The 22,385-nt window shown below is 43.4% G+C and overlaps 1 protein-coding gene across 1 annotated transcript in view; it reads left to right on the top strand.

Annotated features, from left to right (window-relative positions):
* The window catches only part of JAK2 (Janus kinase 2), a 93,798-nt gene that overhangs the window by 8,779 nt on the left and 62,634 nt on the right, over window positions 1–22,385 (top strand). The window contains exon 2 of the mRNA XM_019555155.1: window positions 14,752–15,002. Coding sequence (XP_019410700.1) covers window positions 14,783–15,002 — 220 coding nt within the window. The 5' untranslated portion in view covers window positions 14,752–14,782. The remainder of the gene's footprint in view (window positions 1–14,751; window positions 15,003–22,385) is intronic.

The following is a 22,385-nucleotide window of genomic DNA, read 5'->3' as shown; positions in this document are numbered from 1 at the left end:
CTGGAACAGTCTGCCAGCGGAGGTGTTTCAAGCACCTACATTGAACACCTTCAAGAGTAAATTGGATGCTTATCTTGCTGGGATCCTATGACCCTAGCTGACTTCCTGCCCTTTGGGCAGGGGGCTGGACTCAATGATCTCCCGAGGTCACTTCCAGCCCTAATGTCTATGAAATCTATACTGAATACTATGGTTAAGCTCCTGTTGCGGGCATACTGGAAAATTGCCACAAGTGTTAATGAGATTTACACGGGCACATTGAGAAGTAACTGTTACTGTACTATATATATATTTTTGTTCCTATAGTCTTCTTTTTTCTAAAAGGGTCATGCTTCATCTTTGATCTTAATAACAAATTCTACACCATCTAAGGGAAAATTGTATCAGTGAAGATGATTTAGAGATGCAAGCAGCTTCGGTTTCATTGGAATTGCCAGTGGTAAAAGAAGTGTAGATGAGACTTGCATTTCTAATTAAGTTTGTGTTGGAGATAGACTGGCATTAGTAGTAATAAATGTATGACAGTGCTTCAGAACTACACTACTATTTTAAGACAGAACAAATTTCATCAAGGAAAACCTAATCTGTATAAAATATGCAAGCTAGGAAGTATTAAAAGGTTATGGTGAAGATGCTTATTAGAGGATAGAGGCACAGAAAAATCTATGATACCAACCAAGATCCACCTGGTTCAAAACATTCTTCTCTACATTTCCTTGCTTTTTTTATCTAGACAATGTCATATTTTCTTATAAAAAAGAGAAAAGGCATGCTTATTTTCTCTTTGGCATGTGAAATATGAAGTACTGATATTAGGTTATCTTATCTAGCTGCTGCATTTGAATTTTAGCCTGCAGCATGGCTGGTGTATCATAATTCAAAACATTATAGCCCTTATTCCACCAGTGGTTTTCAGCCTGTGGTCTGCAGACTCCTGGGGGTCTGCAGGCTGTGTCTAAAGGGTCCACAAAGGCTGACTATGATCAATCAAATATATTTGACACACTTACATTCAAAATTTCTAAAGGGGTCCACAAATGAAAAAAGGTTGAAACCACTTTACTAGTCAGTGCTAGCTAGTGAGTGGAAGTAGCATGGGTTCTTTGTTCAGCCTGATTTGTCTCATCTATTGACTGGCAGCTGACTTGGATATAATTGACTCCATGCTACTGTAGCACTATTCCACTGGCAGGCTGTAAAAATGTAAGCATTTGGCTTCTAAGCTCTGAAGACAATTTTTATGTATTGTGTAACTCTGCACATTCTGTAAAGAATCACTGAGCTCCCTCACACCCCACAAATGCTATACACCTATATCTTGCCCCCACAACCCCCACATGTACACTGCCCAGCATACCCTATTGCCCCCCACATACAGCCACACCTCATAACTCCCCACACATACACCCCCACACCCCACCATACACATACACACCCAACCACACACCCCCACACAGTATACAAGACTAAGAATTTATTTTTAGTTATTATGTGATCTTCTATATACACAGTATGCAGACACAAATCAGGACAAAAATATTTTTTGTAATTAAAATACGTTATAGCAGGTGTTTGACTATTAGTGTATGATTTGGGTTTTTTCTGGTTCCAAGATGGCAACTCTCCCAGGAGTATTTCCAGGGGGTAAGAGGAGGGACTTCCGGCGGCAAAGATCAGGGGTGGGACTTCAGATCCCAAGATAGCGACCACAGCGCAGGGCAACTGCAAGGGGCGGGGCTAGCCATGTGACCCTTGAAAGCTCACCAAACCTTGTTAAGCTGCCCTCCTTCCGAAATAATTGTCTGCCCCTGCACTAGTGGTAAATCCAATCTATTTCCAATCTACACCTTGGAAATAGATTGGGTTATACAACAACTTTATATCCTTAGACAGCCATACCTCACAGCCCCTGAGACCTCAGAATATGACCTCGGGCTCTTCTTGGCCAATGCTAGTACAGTTCACAGTTCTGAGATATATTTTGCTTTTCTTCATACCTGGTGCGGTCAGATCAGTATGTATTTATTTACAACTTAAATAAAAACGACCCATTTCAGAGGTATGACTCTATGAATTGATTTAATGGAATAGAATTTAATAAAAGTATTAATAATCATTGGGGAATTAATCTAGTTATGTACCAGTTGTCTTCAGTATCAATATTTTTCTTTTTTAACCAGACAGATCACATACTCCTGACTCAGACTGGACTAGAAGTCACTCAGTAGTGTTTATACTGAGATTTCTTTCCCCCCACACACAATTCCAACTTGGCAGGCAATTTTGGGAAAGCTTTAAAAAAAATCTATTTTTCATTTTGCCTGCCCCTCCCCCATCTACTTTCCTGAAAGCTTTTTCAAACTGTTACTTTTTTCTACCATAAATCATCAAACTTTTTATGACTTCATATAGTTGTCTTTAATGCCTCTTGTCTTATAATTGGTACAATGGCCTTTGCAGCATTACTTTCAAAATCATCTTTAATCTAGAAATTTACAATGTAAATAATAATGACCCATTTCAGAGGAGCTGATTTAGTGGACTAGAATTTAATAAAAGTATTAATTTAAGATTCAAGATTTAAAAAATCTTGAATATTAGAGAGAAATTCCCTGATGGTGTGAGTCTATAGATTTATGTGAATTTATAAGAGGAGAGAATTTGGCCCACAGTATATGACATTCGGAAATGGGTTATAGCTCCATAGCCAAACAAATGTCACAGATTATTGAAGGATAAACACAGAAGAAAGGAGAGGGAAATCAGAGCAGGTTTAAACAAGTAGATTGGGTCAGTAACTCTAAGTGGTTTGCAAGAAACAGCAAAAGTCATATGTACTCAGAAAGGAGGCCTGAGGAGCAGTGCTATAGCCACCAAGTTTGGTGCCCAGGGCAAAACTCGCAGCGGCAGCCTACCACCGCAGCACGCACAAATCTGGGAGGTGCGTGCCCTGCCATGCTTCCCTGGGAGTGCATGTAGCGGCAGGAGCCACCCTTCCCCTTTCCCCATGCCGCCCCGCAAAATGAGCCGCTAGTGGTTCTGTCCCACTTCCTGCCTGGGCTGGGCAGTTGCTGCTTCTTGGTGCCCCTTCGCTTCGGTGCCCAGGGCAGTCGCCCCACTCATGCCCCCTTCCCCTCCCCTGCTTGCTACAGCAGTGCTGAGGAGTGTGAATAATTTATTTCTGACAAAGTATTTAAATCTCCTCTACTGAGGTTTACATAATTCCTGGCAAGTTTTAATTCAAGTAGCCAGTTTCTTTCTTGAATGAGCATGGAGAAGCAGACAAACATTTTGGTCCAACATGTACGTGTTAGCTAAGATTCGTCTTTGGGGACACTGGACTGTCAAAAGAGAATAGTGGGACCGCCCAAAAGAGAATAGCGGTTACAAGGTGGTGCTGAGCACAAGGAGGAGGGGGAAGCAGCCCCTCGCCCGCCCCATGTCTGGTGCCCCACGTTGCAGCCGCTTGCAGCCGGCCTGGAGGTGCCTTTGCCTGCTCTGGACAGCCCTGTGTGGGCTGCTAGTGCCTGCAGCAGGGAGCGTCGGCCATGGGGCAGGCGAGGGGCTGCTTTTCCCCATGTAGGGTAGGAGCCCAGGGCAAAACTGAGCGTGGGGGGGGAAAGTGGCCCCTCCCCAGCCCCATGGCCGGTGCTTTCTGCTGCATCCGCTTGCAGCCCGCAGGGCTGTCCGGAGCAGACATAGGCAGCCCCATGCGGGCTGCGAGTAGCTGCAGCACAGGGTGCCAGCCATGGGGCAGGGAAGGGGCCACACCCCACCATGCTCCTTCCCTGCCTGGGTGCCCCCCTCCCTTCTCCGCCCCCCATTTACCTGCGGTTCCAGCATGGGGGGGGGCAGGGCTGAGTGGGCCCCACTGTTGTTGAAGCCCACTGGGCTTCCCTTGGGTCCTGCTGCCCTTGGCTCCTGTCATTTTTGACAGGAACCAAGGGCAGAGAATTATTAATTTTCTACATTTTTTAGGGGTCTCGCAGACTAGATAGAATGGCCTTGTGGGCTGGATGTGACCCACAGGCTGTATTTTGCCCACCTCTGCTCTAAATGGTTCACAGGATAGAAAGTACTAATGGTTCATCCCAGGATATTGCAAAATACATCTCAGTGGTTGTCCCAGGATTGCATTGCATTATTGAGTCAATGGCAGCAAAGTGGCAGCGCATTTATCTGCTCACTAAATGCTGACTGGAAGGGCTGCGTGTGTTTGTGCCAATCCCAGGACAAATGCAGTGTCTGTTGAGTCTTAGTGCACTTTGAGTGTAGTCTTTAAGGCTGCTCACAGTGAACATACTCTGTCAAAAGGCTTGTCAATGTCCTCTTCCCACCTCCTCCTTCATATATTGCTGGTAATACTGGGATGCTTCAGTGTAACTTAGAATTCTGCTCAACTGAAAGTGGAGCAACAAATAATTATGCATCTGAACAGCTTTGAAACTAGAGTAAGGAAGAAAGATAGATAAAAGAGTTGGTCCAGCTATAAAATGAGAATCTGACAAAGTATAGATGCAGACAGCTTAATATGAAAAGCTCTTTCAGCTATTGTCTGGTAGATGCTTGCTTGTGTGTGTTTCACTTTGCATCGGTGGCCTCATTGACTTCTGTTTGTGTGTGTGTGTAGGATCAGGGCCTAAAGGACAGCCTAATGAATAAATCTATTCAGAGTGCTGCAAGCCTTGCTTCCTCAACTGTTTTATGTATATTAAAGGTTAACTGGGCAAGTGAAACTAGCAAATTACTTAATTTAAAGAGATAACCATCAGTATAAAAATCACACCTCCAGAATATTTTTTATGTAATGTTATTAAAAGTAACACCTAAAATGAGTGTGACGAAGAGATGAGAGAGCATGTTAGCTCTCCTTCATTTTGTTTACTTTGCACATTTGACAGTACTTTGAATATAGTTGGTTTCAGTTTTCTTTGTGTAATCAGACAACCAGCATTTCTTATTTGTGTAGATTTTTCAGATAGCAAGAGAGGGGAGATGTATTTTAATATAAATCACCAATTGTTTTAGTAAAATTATAAAAAATTAGCTAGGATACTCAGCAACAAATGAATCACCTATGGCTGCTTTAAAAATTCTCATTTTGAAATTGGCCAGATTTGAGTTCTCTGTATATAAATAAGCAGCAGCTGAATGAGGAATGACACTATTTCCCATTACATGGGAATAACACTGTTTCTTGTAAAGTGACTAACATGGAGTTGACAATTCAAAGAAGAGGAAGTGAATATATCATGTCTTGTCTGATACAAGAAACGTCTGGGACAAAAAGCCTGCATCTTTTTAGTTGATCTTAAACAACCAGAGTCCATAGCTGAGAGCTGTTACAGACCCATATGTTCTGTGGATCAGGCACAGAACACGATGCACAATGCACAGTAGATCACAGTTGCATCCAGAGCTGCAGCTTACCATTACTGTGAAACATGAGCCTCCAAGCTATTTTTGCTTCAGAACTGTCATAAAAGTTAATTTACTTTCTTCCTTTTTGTCAGTATTCAAACATTTTAAGTATGACCTATTGAAAATAGTGTTTTTATCTTATCATGTTGTTACTTTACTTGCTATTTCAGCAAAAGGTTTAATTATAAGCCTTCCCTTAGGGTGACTGCATTAAAAAAGAAGCCTGCTTTCAAATTCTTTGAAACTAGGTATATCAATTAGATCCCTTTGTAAATGAGTTAAAGTCTGGCAAACAGGCTAGGTTAGCCAGTGACAGCAAATAGGGGACTTTGAGTGGGAGTCCTGCTTGGGAGAGGAGCAGGATGCTGTAGTTGCCTGAGGATAGGGTTTGTGAGTGCAGGTGAATTGGAAAGCCCTCCTAATTTGGCAGGTTCAATTTGGGAACCATTTTGCAGGGTTGCTTGTGGGGGTGAGTAGAGAGGAGCTTTCACCTTCTGAGCCCAGCAGCTGGTAGCAATGTGAGCAGAGGTGAGACTTGCCTAAACAGAGAGACTAGCCTTGACAGAACCCAGTGATATCAGGACCAGCAAACAGAGAATTTGCTGGTATGTTTGCCCCATTACTTTCACATCCCTCCTTCTCAGTAAGCTTGCTGAGTGGAAGACTGCAAAGGAGAAAGGAGCTTTTCTAGGAGGTAGCAGCGGCAGCAGCAGAAGGAGTTAGCAGGAGAATCAACAGGATGGCTGTAAGATATTCAGAGATCCTGGTTTTCTCTAATTTAAAAAAATTCCCAATTTTCGGTTTAAAAAAGTAACCCTAAATCCACATTATTCCATGACTTAAAATGAAACGTCACTAATATATATCAGTGGTGTTTCATTTCATCACGGAAAAATGTGGCTTTGGGTTACTTTTTTTATCACGGAAAAATGTGGATTTGGGGTTACCTTTTTTAAACTGAAAAGTGGGGATTTTTTTCAAATTGGAGAAAACCAGGATCCCTGAAGATATTGCAGTACCAAAACCCCAGCCATTGCTGGTTCTTCCTGTGCAGGCTTTGTCTGGTTGTGGGCACTGCTCACTGAAGCTTCCACCCAGGTTTTGATCTTGGGTTTTCAGGGACTGCAGCCTGCATGTCTCTGCTGCCAAGAAGAGCAAGAAGTGCCTTCTAGTGGGTCCTCTCAGAAATCAGGTGAGGGAGCTAGCTGCAGGAGGAGGTGGAGATGCTTGTGGATACTTCTAAGCCTGAGGACTTAATTGGCACAATACACAAAGAGACGGTAACACCACAGAAGAGGGAGAGCCAGAGAAAGCATTGGAAGACAGAACACACAGGTACTCTGGAAGGGGGCAGCTTGTCAACTCTGGCAACAGACCGCACTCATTTTCTGAACGTGCTTGGAGAACAGGCATGAAGTCCTGACTTTGAATGAGAAGGGCCCTACTCCAGTGGCAGGATTGGCCATGCCATACACCCCTCAGATGGGACCACTGCTGCCAGAGTAAGCAACAAGTGGTGGTGGTTGGCAACTGCCTCCCATTGTCTCAGGAGGTCAGCTTTCCTGCCAGGAACTCACATCCAAGATGCCATGGAAGGGTTGCCAAAACTCATCCAGTCTTCTGACTACTGTCTCATGCTGCTTATCCATGTGGGCACTAAAGATACTGCCAGGAGAGACCTTGAGCAGTTCAAAAGTGGCTATGTGACTCTGGGTGCAAGGGTGAAGGGGACAGGGACTTAGGTGGTGTTCTCATCTGTCCACCCAGTCAAGGATAAAGGCCCAGCTAGGAACATAAGCATCCTGAGGATCAACATATGACTTCATAGATGGTGTCTCTAGCAGGCCTCTAAGATAAGGAAGAAATAGAAGCAGAGTGGAGGCACTAGACTTCAGAAAAGTAGGGACAACCAAACTCAGGGAACTGAACAGGATCCTTTAGGAGGCAAGTCTGAAGGGAAAAGGAAATCAGGAGAGCTGGCTGTATTTTAAGGAACCCATAATAAGGGTGCAGCAGCAAGCTATCCTGAATTGACAGAAGAATAGAAAGTGCAAGAGGAAAGCAGTCTGACTAGACAGCGATCTCCTCAATGTGTTGAAATCAAAATGGAATCTTACAAATTGTGGAAACGTGGTCAGATTGCTAGAGAAGAGTACAAGTATATTGCATGGCTGTACAGGGAGAAAATTAGGAAGCCCAAGGTACAATTTGAGATGCAATTGTCAAGGGACATAAAAGCCAATAAAATGGGATTCTACAAATATGCTGAAAGTAAGAAGAAGACTAAAAACCGTAAGTCTCTTATGGAATGCAGGAAGCGGTCTAGTTACAGACAATGCAGAGAAGTCTGAACTATTTAATGCAGCAGTTACTTTGGCATTTGCAAAAAGGGCCAGCTGCCAGATAAAGAGCATAGTTTGCAGAAAAGGTGAGAAAGGAGTCAAACAGCTTAGAGGAGGGGTGTCAAACACATCTTACCCTAGATACTGGATCCAGCCTACAGGAAATATTAAGGGATCTGGGACTGTCCAGCCTGGGGAAGAGAAGAGTGAGGGGGGACTTGGTGGCTATGTATAAGTGTTTAAGGGGTGAATATTGGGAGCTGAGAGAAAAACTCTTCACTAGGTGCCCCAGGGGAGGACAAAGAGCAATGGGCTATAAACTGTTAGAGGATGGTTTCAGGTTAGATGTAAGGAAGAACTTCTTTACCATAAGGATGACCAAAATATGGAATAGACTTTCCAAAGAGGTGGTGCAGTCCCCAACTTTGGAAGTCTTCAAGAGGAGACTGGACAAACACCTTGTTGGGATCATTTGATCTCAGCAGTATTCCTGCCTAGAGCAGGGGGGTTGGACTCCGTGATCTTCAAGGTCCCTTCCATCCCTTAATTTCTATGATTCTAGGTATCACATGCAGTGCAGACCCTGGACCTAACTGTAAATGTTGCTTGCAGCATATGTGCTACCTCCAGCTCCACATACCACATGCAGCACACACTGGCCCTGGCTCCTATCCTATGTGTGGTACACAGTGTATAGGGCTAATGTGGGGCATATGCTACATACAGTGCATAAAGCTAGTCCAGGGTGTGAACTGAATATGGCATCTCCCCCAGATCAACTCTGTACACTGGATCCATCATGTAGGGCTAATCCGTGGGCCTGATCCAGACCATCCCTGGATCCAGTGTGCAGAGCCAGCCCAGCATGGGCAGCACGTGCAGCATTTATCCCAGACAGGCCCAGCATGCTGCATGCAGGACCTGGTAACTCTAGCCTTGCAGGGCACATGGAGCATGGGACCAATCTGAGGCGCATGCTGCACGTGGTGCTTACATGAGACTGGTCCTGTGCATTGGATCCAGCATGAGCTGCTGGTCTTTGGATCTTATCTAGATGGGCCACATGCAGCACACACTCTGTGCTAGTCCCATGCCATGTGCAGCCCATACCAGATGAGCTCCTTGTGTTTCATGAAGTGCCCTGGGCTGGTACCAGCACAGTTCATGCAATGTGCTGGTCACAGACCCATAAGCAGCATTGTGGGCTGGATGATAGGGCTTCATGGATCAGATCCAGCCTGGAGGCTGGATCTTTGACAGCCCTGGCCTAGAATAGTGGCAGAACAGGTTAGGGATTTCATAAAGAAGCTAGGTGCTTTCAAGTTGGCAGTGCTAAGTGGGATGCACCCTAGGGTACTGAGAGAATTGGCTGAAGTTATTTCTGAGTCATTGGCTGTCCTCTTTGAGATCTCATGGAGGTTGGATGAGGTCCAAGATGATTGAAAAAAGCAAATATAGTGCCAGTCTTTAAGGATGGGAAGAAGGATTCATGGGATTACAGACCTATTAGCCTGACCTTGATACCTAGAAAGATGATGAAGTAGATCAAGGCATCTATTTTGAAGTACCTAAAAGAGAACAAGGTGGTCAGGAATAACCATCATGGAGTCACCAAGAGCAAGTCATGCCTGACCAATCTGATTTCCTTCTATGATAAGGCGATAGGCTCTGTGTGTGTTGGGCATGGGGAGGAGAGGAGTAAATGGTGATATACCTTGACTTTAACAAGACTTTTGACACTGTCTTCCAAAGCAATCTCATTAACAAGCTAAGGAACTACAGATTAGTACTGTAAAGTGGATACGTAACTGGTTGGATCATTTTGTAGTACTGTAAAGTGGATACGTAACTGGTTGGATCATTTTGCTTAATGAGTAGTTATCAATGGCTAGTTGGGAGGGCGTGTTGAGTGGGGTTCCCCAGGGGTTTGTTTTGGGTTTGGTATTGTTCAACGTCTTCATTAATGGTTTAGAAAATGAGAGCGTGCATGCTTAACAAATTTATGAATGACGCCAAGTTGAATGGAGTTGTAGACATTCTGGAGGCATAAGCCTAGACATGATCTGGAGGAATGATGGCTAGAATGATGTGGATAGACTGGAGAAATGGTCCACCATCAGTTGGATAAAATTCAGCAAGGACAAATGTGAAGTCCTGCACATGGGATGAAATGCACAAATACAAAGAGAGGAATGAGTGGCTAGGCTGCAGTACTGCAGAGAAGGACATGAGTTACAGTGGACCATAAACTGAATAGGAGGTAACACTTTACTCTTGTTGCAAAACAAACCAGTGGCATACTAGATTGCATTAATAGAAGTGTGTCTTGCAAATCAAGGAAAGTGATTTTGCCATTCTGTTCGGCATTGGTGATTACTGTGTCCAGTTTTGGGCTCCACACTTCAAGAAGGATGTGGGCAGACTGGAAAGAGTCTGGCAGAGAGAAAAAAAAAGTTAGAGCAGGGATAGGCAACCCCAGGCACAGATGTGGCACAGGCATTTCATTTGTCACACATGCCTCGGGGTAAATGGCAGGGAAGGAGCCAGGACTATACTGCCACAACAAGGAATGGGCCCATCATGGCTCTCCCACTGTCTGCCCTGGCACACCAACATCTTACAAGTCAAGGTTGCAGGTGTTCTTGACACTCTGCCCAAAAACTTTGACGACTCCAGAATTAGAGGCCTAGGAAACATGATTTATGGGGAAAAACTGAAAGAAGTGGGGTTATTTAATCTGGAAAAGAGAAGACTGAGGAAAGAAATTGATAAAAGTCTCCCATACCTGAAGAGCAATTATAGAAAGAATCAAGATTTAAACTCTTCTTTGAGGCTGTAGGGAACAGGGCTAGGAGCAATGGTCTCAAGCTTCAGTAGGCAAAATGTAGAGGCACAGGCAGAAGTGACAATTTTTGCTCCATTTAGCTCCTGAAAGTGCTTTACAGCTGTGACCAGACACAAGTGCAGGGCTGCAGAGTGCTTTAGATCCTATAATCAAAGCGGAGCACCTTCATTAACTTCTGTGCTTGTGCACTGGGAACAGGGCTTGGCTGACGCAGCCCAACCCTGTTCCCAGAACTGTTTTCAGAAGGAAAAGGGGGTAAGGGAGCAGAGGGAGGTTGCGTAGCTGGCGCTGGAGAGTGGGGCAGGTGAATTAGAGCTTCCCAAGGTGGGAGGCTCCACTCCACATGCTTCTCTCCCCCACCCCCCAAGTCTACACCAGCATGGCCAAGAAAACCCAAGAATGGACCTCCCTTTCTTTCCTTTTCCTCCTCCCATTCTGAGGCAGAACAGGAACTGGGAGGGGTGGAGCAGAGCTAGGGGAAGAGGCTGCAGAGACCTCCCTTCCTGGATTGGCTCCAAATTGGAGGTCAATCCCCTAAACTCCCAACCCAACAATTAACATCTGTTGGGTCAGGACGATAAGTCTGACTCATGGCGCTTTCTGTAAAGTGTCATGAGTTAGACCTGGGAGCTGCACTCCAGTCTGTCCCTTTGCTTGGCAGTTAGGAGGAACTTTTGACTGTGAGTCTGGTTAAGCATTGGAACAGGCTACCTAGAGAAGTTGTGGACTCTCCATCCCTGGAAATTTTCAAGATCAAGGTAGACTTGGTTGGGATGGTTTAGTCAGGGATGATCCTATCTTGAGCAGGGGGCTGAACTAGATGACCTTGTAAGGTCCTTTTCAGCCCTATTTTTTGTATTTCTATAAATATAAATTTGTTCATACATTTAAAAATCTCAAGGAATGGAGTGGAGAAATTTTAGTCTCAATACGCAATCTAAAAGTATCATTTCAGTGGATTATTTTATGAAACTACTTTCATAATTCATCAAGTCTAAGCAAAAAATAGATCAATACAAATAGTCCTTTGTGAATATTGCCTAATAGTAAAACAACAGGGTTTTTTTAATTAAACAACCAATATTGTTAGACATTTATTGCATACACAGAACACTTATGATTTCACTTTTTTATAGCCAAAAATCCTCTCTCAGATTTGGAAAACAAGATCTGAATTTTGGGCACTTTTTAGACCAAGTGGTTAAATAAAAGCATACTTACAGATCCTGGTCAAAACTGTTTATAAGTAGAGATAAGAATGAAAAAATTATGAAATCCATCTATTGTGAAAAAGAACAAAGATAGTTTTAACATATCCCAGGATGTGGTGGAGGAAAGTTGTCTGGTACATTTTGTTAAAATTCCACCATCCAATTGAAGGAAATTTAGGCTTATTTTCCCTGATTGTGATGGAGTTCAGTCCACTCTAGATGCCTGGAGTGACTTTAACTCTGGTTAAAAATACTACTAAAGAGCATCCATTTTGATTTTGGAATGAAGTTGGTTGATACTAGATGGGATATGATTCCAAAATGTTTCACAGAGGGAGGCTGCCATGGGTTTACTCCCCTCCTTTACCCCTTCTCACTCACTGCCAAAGCATATCTGGTGAATACTGAGAGGTACCATTCTATAAAACTGTTCAGCTTATTCTTCCTTCAGCTTTTTGCACCAACATGAATGTTGTATATATGGTTGAGTACAGGCATACCTCGGAGATATTGCGGGTTCGGTTCCAGACCACCGCAATAAAGCAAATATCGCAATAAAGCGAGTCACACGAATTTTTTGGTTTCCCAGTGCATATAAAAGTTATGTTTACACTATACTGTAGTCTATTAAGTGTGCAATAGCATTATGTCTAAAAAAAACAATGTACATACCTTAATTAAAAAATACTTTATTGCTAAAAAATGCTAACCGATGGAAAAATGGTGCCGATAGACTTGCTCGATGCAGGGTTGCCACAAACCTTCAATTTGTAAAAAACGCAATATCTGTGAAGTGCAATAAAGTGAAGCGCAATAAAACGAGGTATGCCTGTACTAAGACAGACTTTCCCCCACCACCTTTGTTTCTGGTTGAGTTTTTTTTTTTAAATGGAAAAATAATTCCTTCTCCATTCTTCTCTGAAAACCTGGGTCGATACCTGGCCCTGTTAATAGATTATTGGGGAACATTTTTGAGGGATTCTGCTTTTAAAATATTGGCATAATGTGTGTTAATACAATGCTTCGAGACTTTGATTATGGAGGCCTGATATCGGATCGGCACCAGTATAAAGAAAACTGACCATCGGAAATTGGCCTGATGTGGCCAGTAATTTGGCCAATAAATGCCTGTGCATGTGTGCATCCGCAGCACAGCATGCAGGCAGCAAAGTGTACAGCCCGGCAGCTTGGAGAGCTACGTGCAGCTGGTAAGATCAATGTTCCCTGCAGTGAGGGAAGGAGTGGAGCTGGGGTGGGATGGGGTGTGGGATGGAGCCGTGGCTCATCCAGAGGGTGTAGGGAAGGGGAGTGGCTCTCGCCACTGCATGTACCCTGGGACAGCATTGGGGAGCGGGGTGTGTACCCCCGGATCCGCGTGGGGCATGGATGGGGTGGGCTGCAGCTGCAGGCTGAGACCAGGGGCTTTGCTGGGTTCTTCCTGGGCTGGGGGAAAGGACTGGGCTGCACTGTGCTTGGGGTGGGTGGCGGTGGCGCTGGGAGGGGAGCTATGGGGGGGCTGCAGCCACCCCAAATTTTGCTGTAGCTTCCCCCATAGCCCCCCTCTGAGCACCACCCCTGCCCACCCTGAGCGCAGCCCAGCTGCCCCCCGCCACGAGGAAGAGCCTGGTGTGGCCCGCAGCTGCAGCCCACCCTGTGCAGATCTGTGGACAACCCCCTCCACCCCCCTGTGCACTCCCAGCCTGCCCCCCCCGCACCACCCAGAGGAGCCATGGCTCTGTCCTGCACCCACCCTGCCTCAGCAGCGCCTAGTCCAGCCCCACTCCCTCTTTTACCATGGGGAGTGTTGATCTGCCCCCCCCCCATGTCCCTTCCCTCCCTGCTCCCCTTTCACTGCAACAGACTTACCAGCTGTACACAGCTGTATCGGAAATCAGATGAGTATTGGCTGATATGCCTCCTTAAATATCAGCTATTGGTATTGACCCCCAAAATCTCTATTGGTGCACCCCTATATTTTTACCTTTTATTTCCTGTACTACATATTGGAGATAATTGGAACATCAGAAAATGCTAGAAGACTTGTAAGCATTTGGTGAAAGTATTGTTTTTTCAAACTTAAATTGTATTATAAGTTTTTTTTTTCTCACGGAAGAAACTTAGTATTAGTGATATTATTGTAAATGGGCATATACACTTAGTAAGTCCCAATATTTGTGATGTATGTCATGCTTTTACCCTAAAACATTACCATGTTAAAATAGGACCTTCTTAATCTGTAGATTTTTTGTCCATGCTTGTGTTCAGAGCCTATTTAGCTGAGGTTAGGGACAAAATAAAAAAATAAGGATTTTGGCTTTGTTTTGCTCTGTTTTAGCATTGCAGAGCCATTTAAATTAGGATCCTTAGGCCAGAAAAGAATTTAAGCCCTTATGTTCTTAAATCCATCCACAGTCAAAATAGTATTTAAATGCATGCTTCATTTTAAACATTTACTTAAAATGAAAGTATGCCTGAAAAGTAATTCTTTTGTGAATCAGGGCCAGATAACAACCTGGTTGCTGCATCAATGTACTAGAGGAACTAATTTAACCTCCAGGACCTCAGAGTTCTGAATTTGCATGGTTGACAATTAAAGGTATGATTTTACTTATAAAATCAGCCATTTTATGTGGAATTTCATGTTTTTGGTGTTGTTCAATATGATAAATATTGTCCCCTTGGTGTCTTTTTTTTTCCTACCACACAAGCACTTTTCAGAGTAAAACTGCTTTGTAAAAATGTACAGAAACTCATTTTGGTAAATTTACCAAGAAATTATGCAATCGTAACCCAGTACCGCAATTCACAGTTTCAGTCTTGTTGACTGTAGATGATGATGAAGAGAAACACTTTGGATTCTTCTTCTTTTTTTTTTTTTAGCTCTTTTATTTTTACTTGTAAAACCAATAAATACTCCTTGTGTTGTTTGCAGGCAAATGCTCTGAAGAGAACATAATACAGTCATGGCTTGTCTTACAATGACAGACATGGAAGGAACCACAACCTCCACTGTCCACCAAAATGGTGATGTCCTTGGGAATGCTAATGCACCAAAGCAGATGGAGCCAATGCTTCAGGTTTACCTTTATCATTCCCCAGGGAAGACAGAAGGAGACTATCTACCCTTTGCAGTTGGAGAATATATGGCAGAAGAGATATGCATTGCTGCTTGTAAGGCTTGTGGTAAGAAAATAATGACTATTTTCCTAATCAAAGAATGAAATTATTTCAGCTTCATGCAATGTAGCTTTTAATAAAGTAGACAGAGGTTCTGAGTAAAATGTATTATACTATAAAATGTGTGCAATATAGTATATTGATATTTTTATTCACTTTTCACCCTGCTCTGCTATGGGAGGCCATTATTTGCTACCTTAATATCAGTCCCACATTACCTATTCAAAACCATTAGCTGTTAAGGAGTGGATAGGATGGAACCCTTGTTCTGCAAAGATATTCTTCACAAGTGAATTATCTTCATCACCTACATGTGATCTCTTCTCTGAAGGACAAAAACAGGTTTTCACATATATATACACAGCCCCCTTCTTCTGGTAGGCTCCATCTTAGGCTGAAATTAAAGCACTGTAGTGCCAGTATTCAGGAAAACCCAAGACGTATTGGAGTCTTAGAGAATGTTGATGAAAAAGTGTTATTTGCTGAAATTTGATGGAGGTTTTTTAATGGGATTTTCATAATAAAACGTTCCCTTGTTAACTTTAAATCTTAAGATTTTGTCTGATTGTGTCAGTTAAATGTTGTTTACTGCTGATGTTCATTTAGTAGAAATCCTGACGAACTTGTAAGGGAATGCTGTATTTATCATCTGTTTCCAAAGATGACCTTCTTGATTGCTGTGACGTGTGGAGAGTAAATTAGTTGCATGTATTATTTTATTTTTAAGGCTAAGAGGGAACATTCATATCATTTAGCCTAGCCTCCATGTCACCAACTATGAATTTCTTACAGTATTTCATACTGAATTTAATGCTGAGCTGAGCCCATTAGCTTGTGCTTGAGAGAGAGGATCCACCATTTCTTTTAGTAGGTTGTTCCAATGATGACATTTTCTCACTGTTTAAAAAAACAAACCTGTGCCTTTGTTTTCTTTGAATGTGTCTAGCTTCACTTTTAAGCCATTGGTTCTTGTTAAACTTTTTGCTGCTAAATTAAAGAGGCTTTTTATAGATGGTATTTCACCCCTACACCCACCCTTCTCCATCTTAAGATGATATTTTTACTCTGTGATCAAGTTACCTTTCAACCTTCTCTGTGATAAACTAAATTGATTAACTGCCTTAGCTTTCTAAGTCTGTTGAGATAAAAGCATTGTTTTCTAGCCTGGTTGAAACATTATGTTTATCTGTCCCCTGTGCTGTTTAGGATGTTTCACTGTCCTTTTAAAAATGGTATGTAACAGTCTAGTCTGTCTTGCCAATGATACACATCAGGATCATCAAACCAATCCATCCAGCCTGATGGGACTGGATGAGCATCATTGATCCTCTATGCTGTGTGTCACAGATGTAGCACTGGGTCCAGTCAGGGCCAGGGCCAACACATGGGGTTGGTCCAGTGACTGATGAGCCAGATCATATTTCTCCACTAACGTATATGCACTTTTCCTAGCCTGTTTATTTAGTTCAGCTTCTTTTTGCCATTAGGACCACACGTTCAGTTGCTTCTTCACTCTGACCCTAAATTCTTTGTTTAGAGTCACTGCTTTCCACAATGCAAGCCCCCATTCTGTAGGCATGACTAGTATTCTTTGCTTTTAAGATGTATACTTTGCTTTTGGTTGCATTATGATGCATGTTGTCTGAATTGGGCCAGTTTACCAAGCAACCCAGTATATGTGCCCTGTCCTCATCTTATATATATTTCCAAATAATTGATGAAAATTAGAAGCTTCGGGTCTCCATCCCTGAAGACCCCCCATTAAAGACACCTCAGTCCTCTTCAAGGATAACAACTAACAGCTACTTTTTAAAGTTATTTTTTCAGCTGTCCAGCTATTGATTCATGTAATACTTGCACTCTTATTGATACTGTGTAGTAATAACTTTTAGTCCTAATGTCTTAAAGTACTAAGTCACAGTTACTTTCATCAACCAAACCTGTAATCTTATCTCAGGTAATCCATGCTGTACCAATTTTTTACTGAAAAGGTTTACTATTTTTCATCTATATCAGACTATAAATAAGTCCTCTTTCCCCAGCGCTGTGTACCTTATCTGGGAAAAGGAGAGTGCATTCACTCAATATTTTACGGGCTTTTAATATCTATTTTCCCATTTCCGGAAATCTCTAAGCATTGTTTGTGGTCATTACAGCTTAGCTGGTGTCCCTCCACATGAGAAAATTAGAGCTCGTTTTCATGGATGTGAGACCAGTGTTTGTGGCATACTTACACAATATGTATGGGCCACACAAAGACGTTTGTAACTTATAGCAGTCTTTGAATTAGTGGAAAGAATCAGATTGTTGGAGCAACCTTCATCCCCTTTTATAACCCGTTCTCTGGCTGCAGCCAATAAACAAAAATTATTTTGGATCACAAGGGTCAAACCCTGTGAATGCAAAAGAATAATTAAGAGATGGATGGAGGAGATCTTTGGGAGAACCAGACTAAAATGCAGGCACCATTTGGGGTGTGTGGAAGAGTCAGGCCTACTTAACCTACTACCTGTTGGTGATACCCATTTGTAATGTAGATATGCATGTAGAGTATTTTTTTTTCTCTCTCACTGGTTTCCTACTGGTGTACAGAAAATACTCTGTGTTTTAAGAAGGCTTATTCATCTCTACATCCAGTACTGGATCTCAGTGTTTAAACTCAGTCAGATCTGCTGGATAAGAATAAATACTTTACCTAGGGACCTTGCTTAAGAATGGGGGAAAGGCCTGATACCTGAGGAAAGGCTTAGAGAGACTGGGGAAGGGGATAAAGTGCAGGTAGTCTTAGAACTATGATGCCCAATATATTAAAAGTTGGCTGGCAGCGTAGAACAGGTCAATAAAATTAGCCACAGTTTAGTGAACGTCGCAATTATTAATGAATATTTCCTATGATTTGTGTAATTATTAGACCTTTTTAATAGCAATTTTGGGTATGTGCATGGGGGGCTGCCTGCCTGCTAGGTCTCAAGAGTCAGCTGGGGGTGGGGGGAAGGAGGGGAGGGCATGTGCAGCAGAACTTGCCTGGGTGGTGCATTTCACCCTTCCATCTGGCCCATGGTCGCCTCTGCAGTGCTCTGCCTGGGGCCAAGCCCCACGATGCCTGCCTGGGGTAAGTAGCCAGCACCATGCTCCTGCCCACACCTGCTCCATTCCTGGCCCCAACCTGCGTGCACAGTGCTGGTGCAGCTGCCGGGTACTGCTCAGCTACCCCTGCCTCCAGCAGCTCTTCCTCCTGCCCCTGCTGTGCTGCTCACAGTACAGGGGAAGCTGCAGTCAGGCAGCTCCTGCCCCAACCCACGGGGCTCTGGCTCCAGCTCGTGGCCACCTTCTACCCACTCTGACCTGCAGCTGCAGCTTTCCTCCTCTCCTGGAGTGTCGCAGCCAGAGGAGGGAGCCTCTGGAAGTGCAGGGAGCCACGCAATACCCAGGCACCTACAGCAGCAGTACTGCGTGCACTGGCCAGGGCCAAGGTTGGGGCCAGGCTGAGCTGTTGCAGTGGGCAGGTGCAGACAGCATGGTGCAGGTTGCCCTGGGCAGGAGTTGGGGTGGAAGTTTTGTTGGTCCCCCAGAGGGGGCCATGTGAGTGCAAATTTTGTTATTTTAGTGCATGTGGATGTATGTGGAAATGGTGTTGCCTCAGTGTAGGGGTTCTCAAACTGTGGTCCTGCATACCCTTGCGGGTATGCAAGACATCTTTGGGGGGGTAGGTGGGAGAAATTGTGTAATGGCAGATTTAATTTCCATTATAATAATTGGAATTTAAAGAGTTAAAATATAAAACTTATTTTGGTAGGGTAAATTTGGAAGGGAGTATGCAATAAGGACATTCTGGGAACCTCTGCCTTAGCGGAAGCCTGTGTGAGAGCCAGAGGATGGTGTGTGGGCACAGTGCAGGGGAAGCCCCCTGCTCCTGAATGGCATGGAAGGCACAGTTCTACAGGCTGGATCCAAAGGCTTTGCAGCCCACGGGCCTTAGTTTGCCAACCCCTGCTGCACAGGATTAAACTGTATTGGTATAATAAGCATTTTACACTGGCATAATGGTGTCCAGATCTGTGAATATGGTATATCATCCATATTTCCATAAAATGCATAAGGGGGTTATAGTGTATCAGTCCAGTTAAAATGGTATCGTTTTTGTGTCTAGACAAATCTGTAGAACATGCTGGACAAAGTAAGAAAAAAAATAGTAAAGCAAAGGAAATCCTTCTAAAACTTTTTCTTGGCCGCAGTGAGAAAAAACTATTTTCTGCATCGTGCAGGCCAGTTTCTTCATCCTTGGCCTAGAATGACCTAAAACAATTTTGAATCTGGAGTTATACTGCCAGCGAGGTGTCCCTGTGCTCAGTGTGATTATTCAAGAAAGTGTGAGATGTCAGTTCACATATAACTTTGTTTTATGGAAGGAATTAATGTGTACTATGCCTGCCTTTAATTCTTATTAAGCAACTCAGACACAGGAGACAGAGAAGCCACCTTACTTTTTGGATTCTTCTATAACAGTGGTGCCTAACCTTTTTGCCTGGCAGGCTGGATTGGCAGTGCCCAGTCCATCTGCAGGCCAAATCACCCACTGTTCTTGATCCAACATGTGGGTGGGCACAGCGGGCACCCTCTGGCCATGCAGAAGGGGATGGGGACAGGCTGGCCCCAACACAGCCCTGCAAGGGAAAGGAGCTAAGCTCGGCCCTTTGGAAAGGGAAGAGGGCATGGCCAGGCTCCAGCCTGGTCCCACGGAGAAGGAAGGTGGTGTGGCTGACTTCTGCGGAGGAAGGGGCCTGGCCAAGCCCCACCCTAGCCCCATGGGGGGAAAGGGGCATTGATTAGCTCCAGTGGGAGAAAAAGGGAGCATGGCCAGGCCCAGGCCCAGCCCTGCGGGGGGGAAGCTGGTCGAAGTGGGGTATCTAACCCCAGCACCAGTGGGGAAAGGGGGCATAGCTTGGCTCTGACCGGCCATGCAGGGATTGTAGTATGGAGATAAGGCAGGGGAAGGGTGCCCATATTAACGTTCCCCTACCGCCAAATTTTCAGACCCATCGGGAGCTCCACAGGCCAGATGTGCTGGCTCTGCAGGTTATATTTGGGCCACAGGCTGGAAGTTGAGCACTATAGCATCCATCTGTCTTGTTCTATTGATTGTTTGGCAAAAATAACAGGTATAATTTTGTCCCAGCCACAGCTCCTAGAAGTCTTATTGGATATCAATTTAGTGGACACGCAAACTAGATAATAATTTATTTAGTCTCTCTGTTAATCTGCCTGTCTGAGATACTGTCTCCTCTTCTAATTATATATTTAATAGAAAACTGACAATATACTCAGGGCTCTACAGAAATGCAGTTCCTACCATCGGAAGCTTACTGTCTCCTCTATCTTATTTTGCTTACATTGAAAACTCTTTGTCTTAGACATTACCAATGTTGTTTTGATACCTAGGCCTCTTCAGATTATTTTTGTTTCCAGAAGAGGGTTAAAAATACTTCTATGACTTCAGCTATTATCTGTTCATAAAGTCCTGGTAGCCAGGAGTTCTGGGAAGAATTGTGTGAAAAGGAGGACTGTGCCAGTAATGAGAAAGTTTGTTAAGTGCAGTAACATCCTGCACAGAAAATATGCACAATTTTAAACCTGAAAGGAAACATAATTAATTTTATTGAAAAACACTTGGTTTCCATTCCATTTCCATTAATGCTAAACTCTGAGATATGAAGATCAGCTGGTTAGAGCATGGTGCTGGTAACACCACCAGGGTCACAGGTTTGATCCCTAGTTGGACTACTTGATCTCTTGAGGTCCCATCTATTCATAGTTCTCTGTGATCTATGATGGGTGTGCAAGAAAACATTTCCATATACAAAGGACAGTTAATGTTTCCTTGTATTTTATACCACATTCTCTGCTTACTGGAGGATATCCTAAACTACTACCTTTTTGTTTTTCTTAGCAAAGCAGTTAACAGTAGATCTGACAGCAGCAATTACATGACTTTGAGATTTCTACCTCTTTAACAGTATGCTGGCATTCTTTGTAATGAAACATAGGTAGAGAAGAGTAGCCACTTAGTATTACTCAGGAGTTGGCAACCTACAGCCCTGGGGATGGATCCAGCCCATGAAACCACTGGTCCCAACCCATGGAGCTGGGGCTTTAGCAGCATTCAGTGGGTTGGTGTGCGGAAAGGGGTGTGGGGCTTTGCCTGTGCCACATCACTCTACATCCAGGTGGCAAGGCAACAGATAGTTTTCCTGTGCCATGCAGCAGCTGGGTGTTGGGGAGGAGTGGTGGCCACCTAGGACCCAAACTGGGCCATTCCAGTCCACCAATGCAAAACATTGCCAACCTCTGGTATAGCTCCTAAGATCACAGTGCAGAGATCCAAGTTTGAGAGTTGGTTGATACTCACTGAACTAGGCATGGAAGCACCTATTGAACAGTATGAATAAATAAAAATTGAGCAGATATGCCTTATTCCATGTGCATCATCCAGCTGGCATCTCGATTTAGGAAGAGACACTGTGGATGAAGGTTTTGTGTTGTATGTATGCTATAAAGTTCTTTAAAGTAAAATACACCATGAATACACAAACACGTTTTTTCTCCCCTTTACCTATTACTAATCTATAAAAAAAAAAAAAAAAAAAAGTTATATCCCACTTTATACGACAAATGCAGTCTGAGTTTGATTGCTTTGGATAAAGTTATTTTGGAGTATGTAAAATGTTGTAACTGATTTAATTCAGATATGCTTCTTGCACCATCAGGTTGCAACACACCGCATCTTTTTATGTGCTGTATGTATAACTAACTACTTCTGGGTTGTTCCTTGGGAAGGGAGGCAGTTATTTGTTTGATTTTGGTTTCTCTTTAGTTATTTTACATAATTCTTTCATTTCCCTGTAACTCTATGACTTATATTTCTTAAAAATCTCATATGAGGGCCTGTACCTTCTCATAGGCCTCAGTCCAGCAAGTGTCAGATGATTTTTCCATTAAATGTGTCCTGGTTAATTCGACAGTTTGACTGGATCTCTTGTTATAAGCCTGATACTTGTGTGCAGGGACACATGCCATGTTGCAACAGCTTTAAATCAATGATGACTTAAAACTGAGTCACATTTGCTCAACAGGTTATTGCAGTTACTTCTACAGAATTATTTTTTTCCTGATGTGCTTAATCTAACGTAGTTTTAGCACCATAGAAGTGCATGGTACATGAGAAAAGACAGGCTTCCTGCCTTGAAAAGTTTCTCTAATTAGATGCTGTTCAGAGCAAGAAGAGATACCACATCAGATTTTTCTTACTCCTATTTTCTCTTTTGGGTGTAAACCTAATATTAGTTTTCTCCTACCATATTGTTTTGCATGCCACATGCCCTCAAATAAGAC

The sequence above is a fragment of the Crocodylus porosus genome, unplaced genomic scaffold (genome assembly GCF_001723895.1).
Source record: "Crocodylus porosus isolate Cpor-Errol unplaced genomic scaffold, CroPor_comp1, whole genome shotgun sequence".
NCBI lineage: Eukaryota > Metazoa > Chordata > Crocodylia > Crocodylidae > Crocodylus > Crocodylus porosus.
Note: the sequence above shows the minus strand (reverse complement) of the source record. Positions and strands in the feature narration are given on the sequence as shown.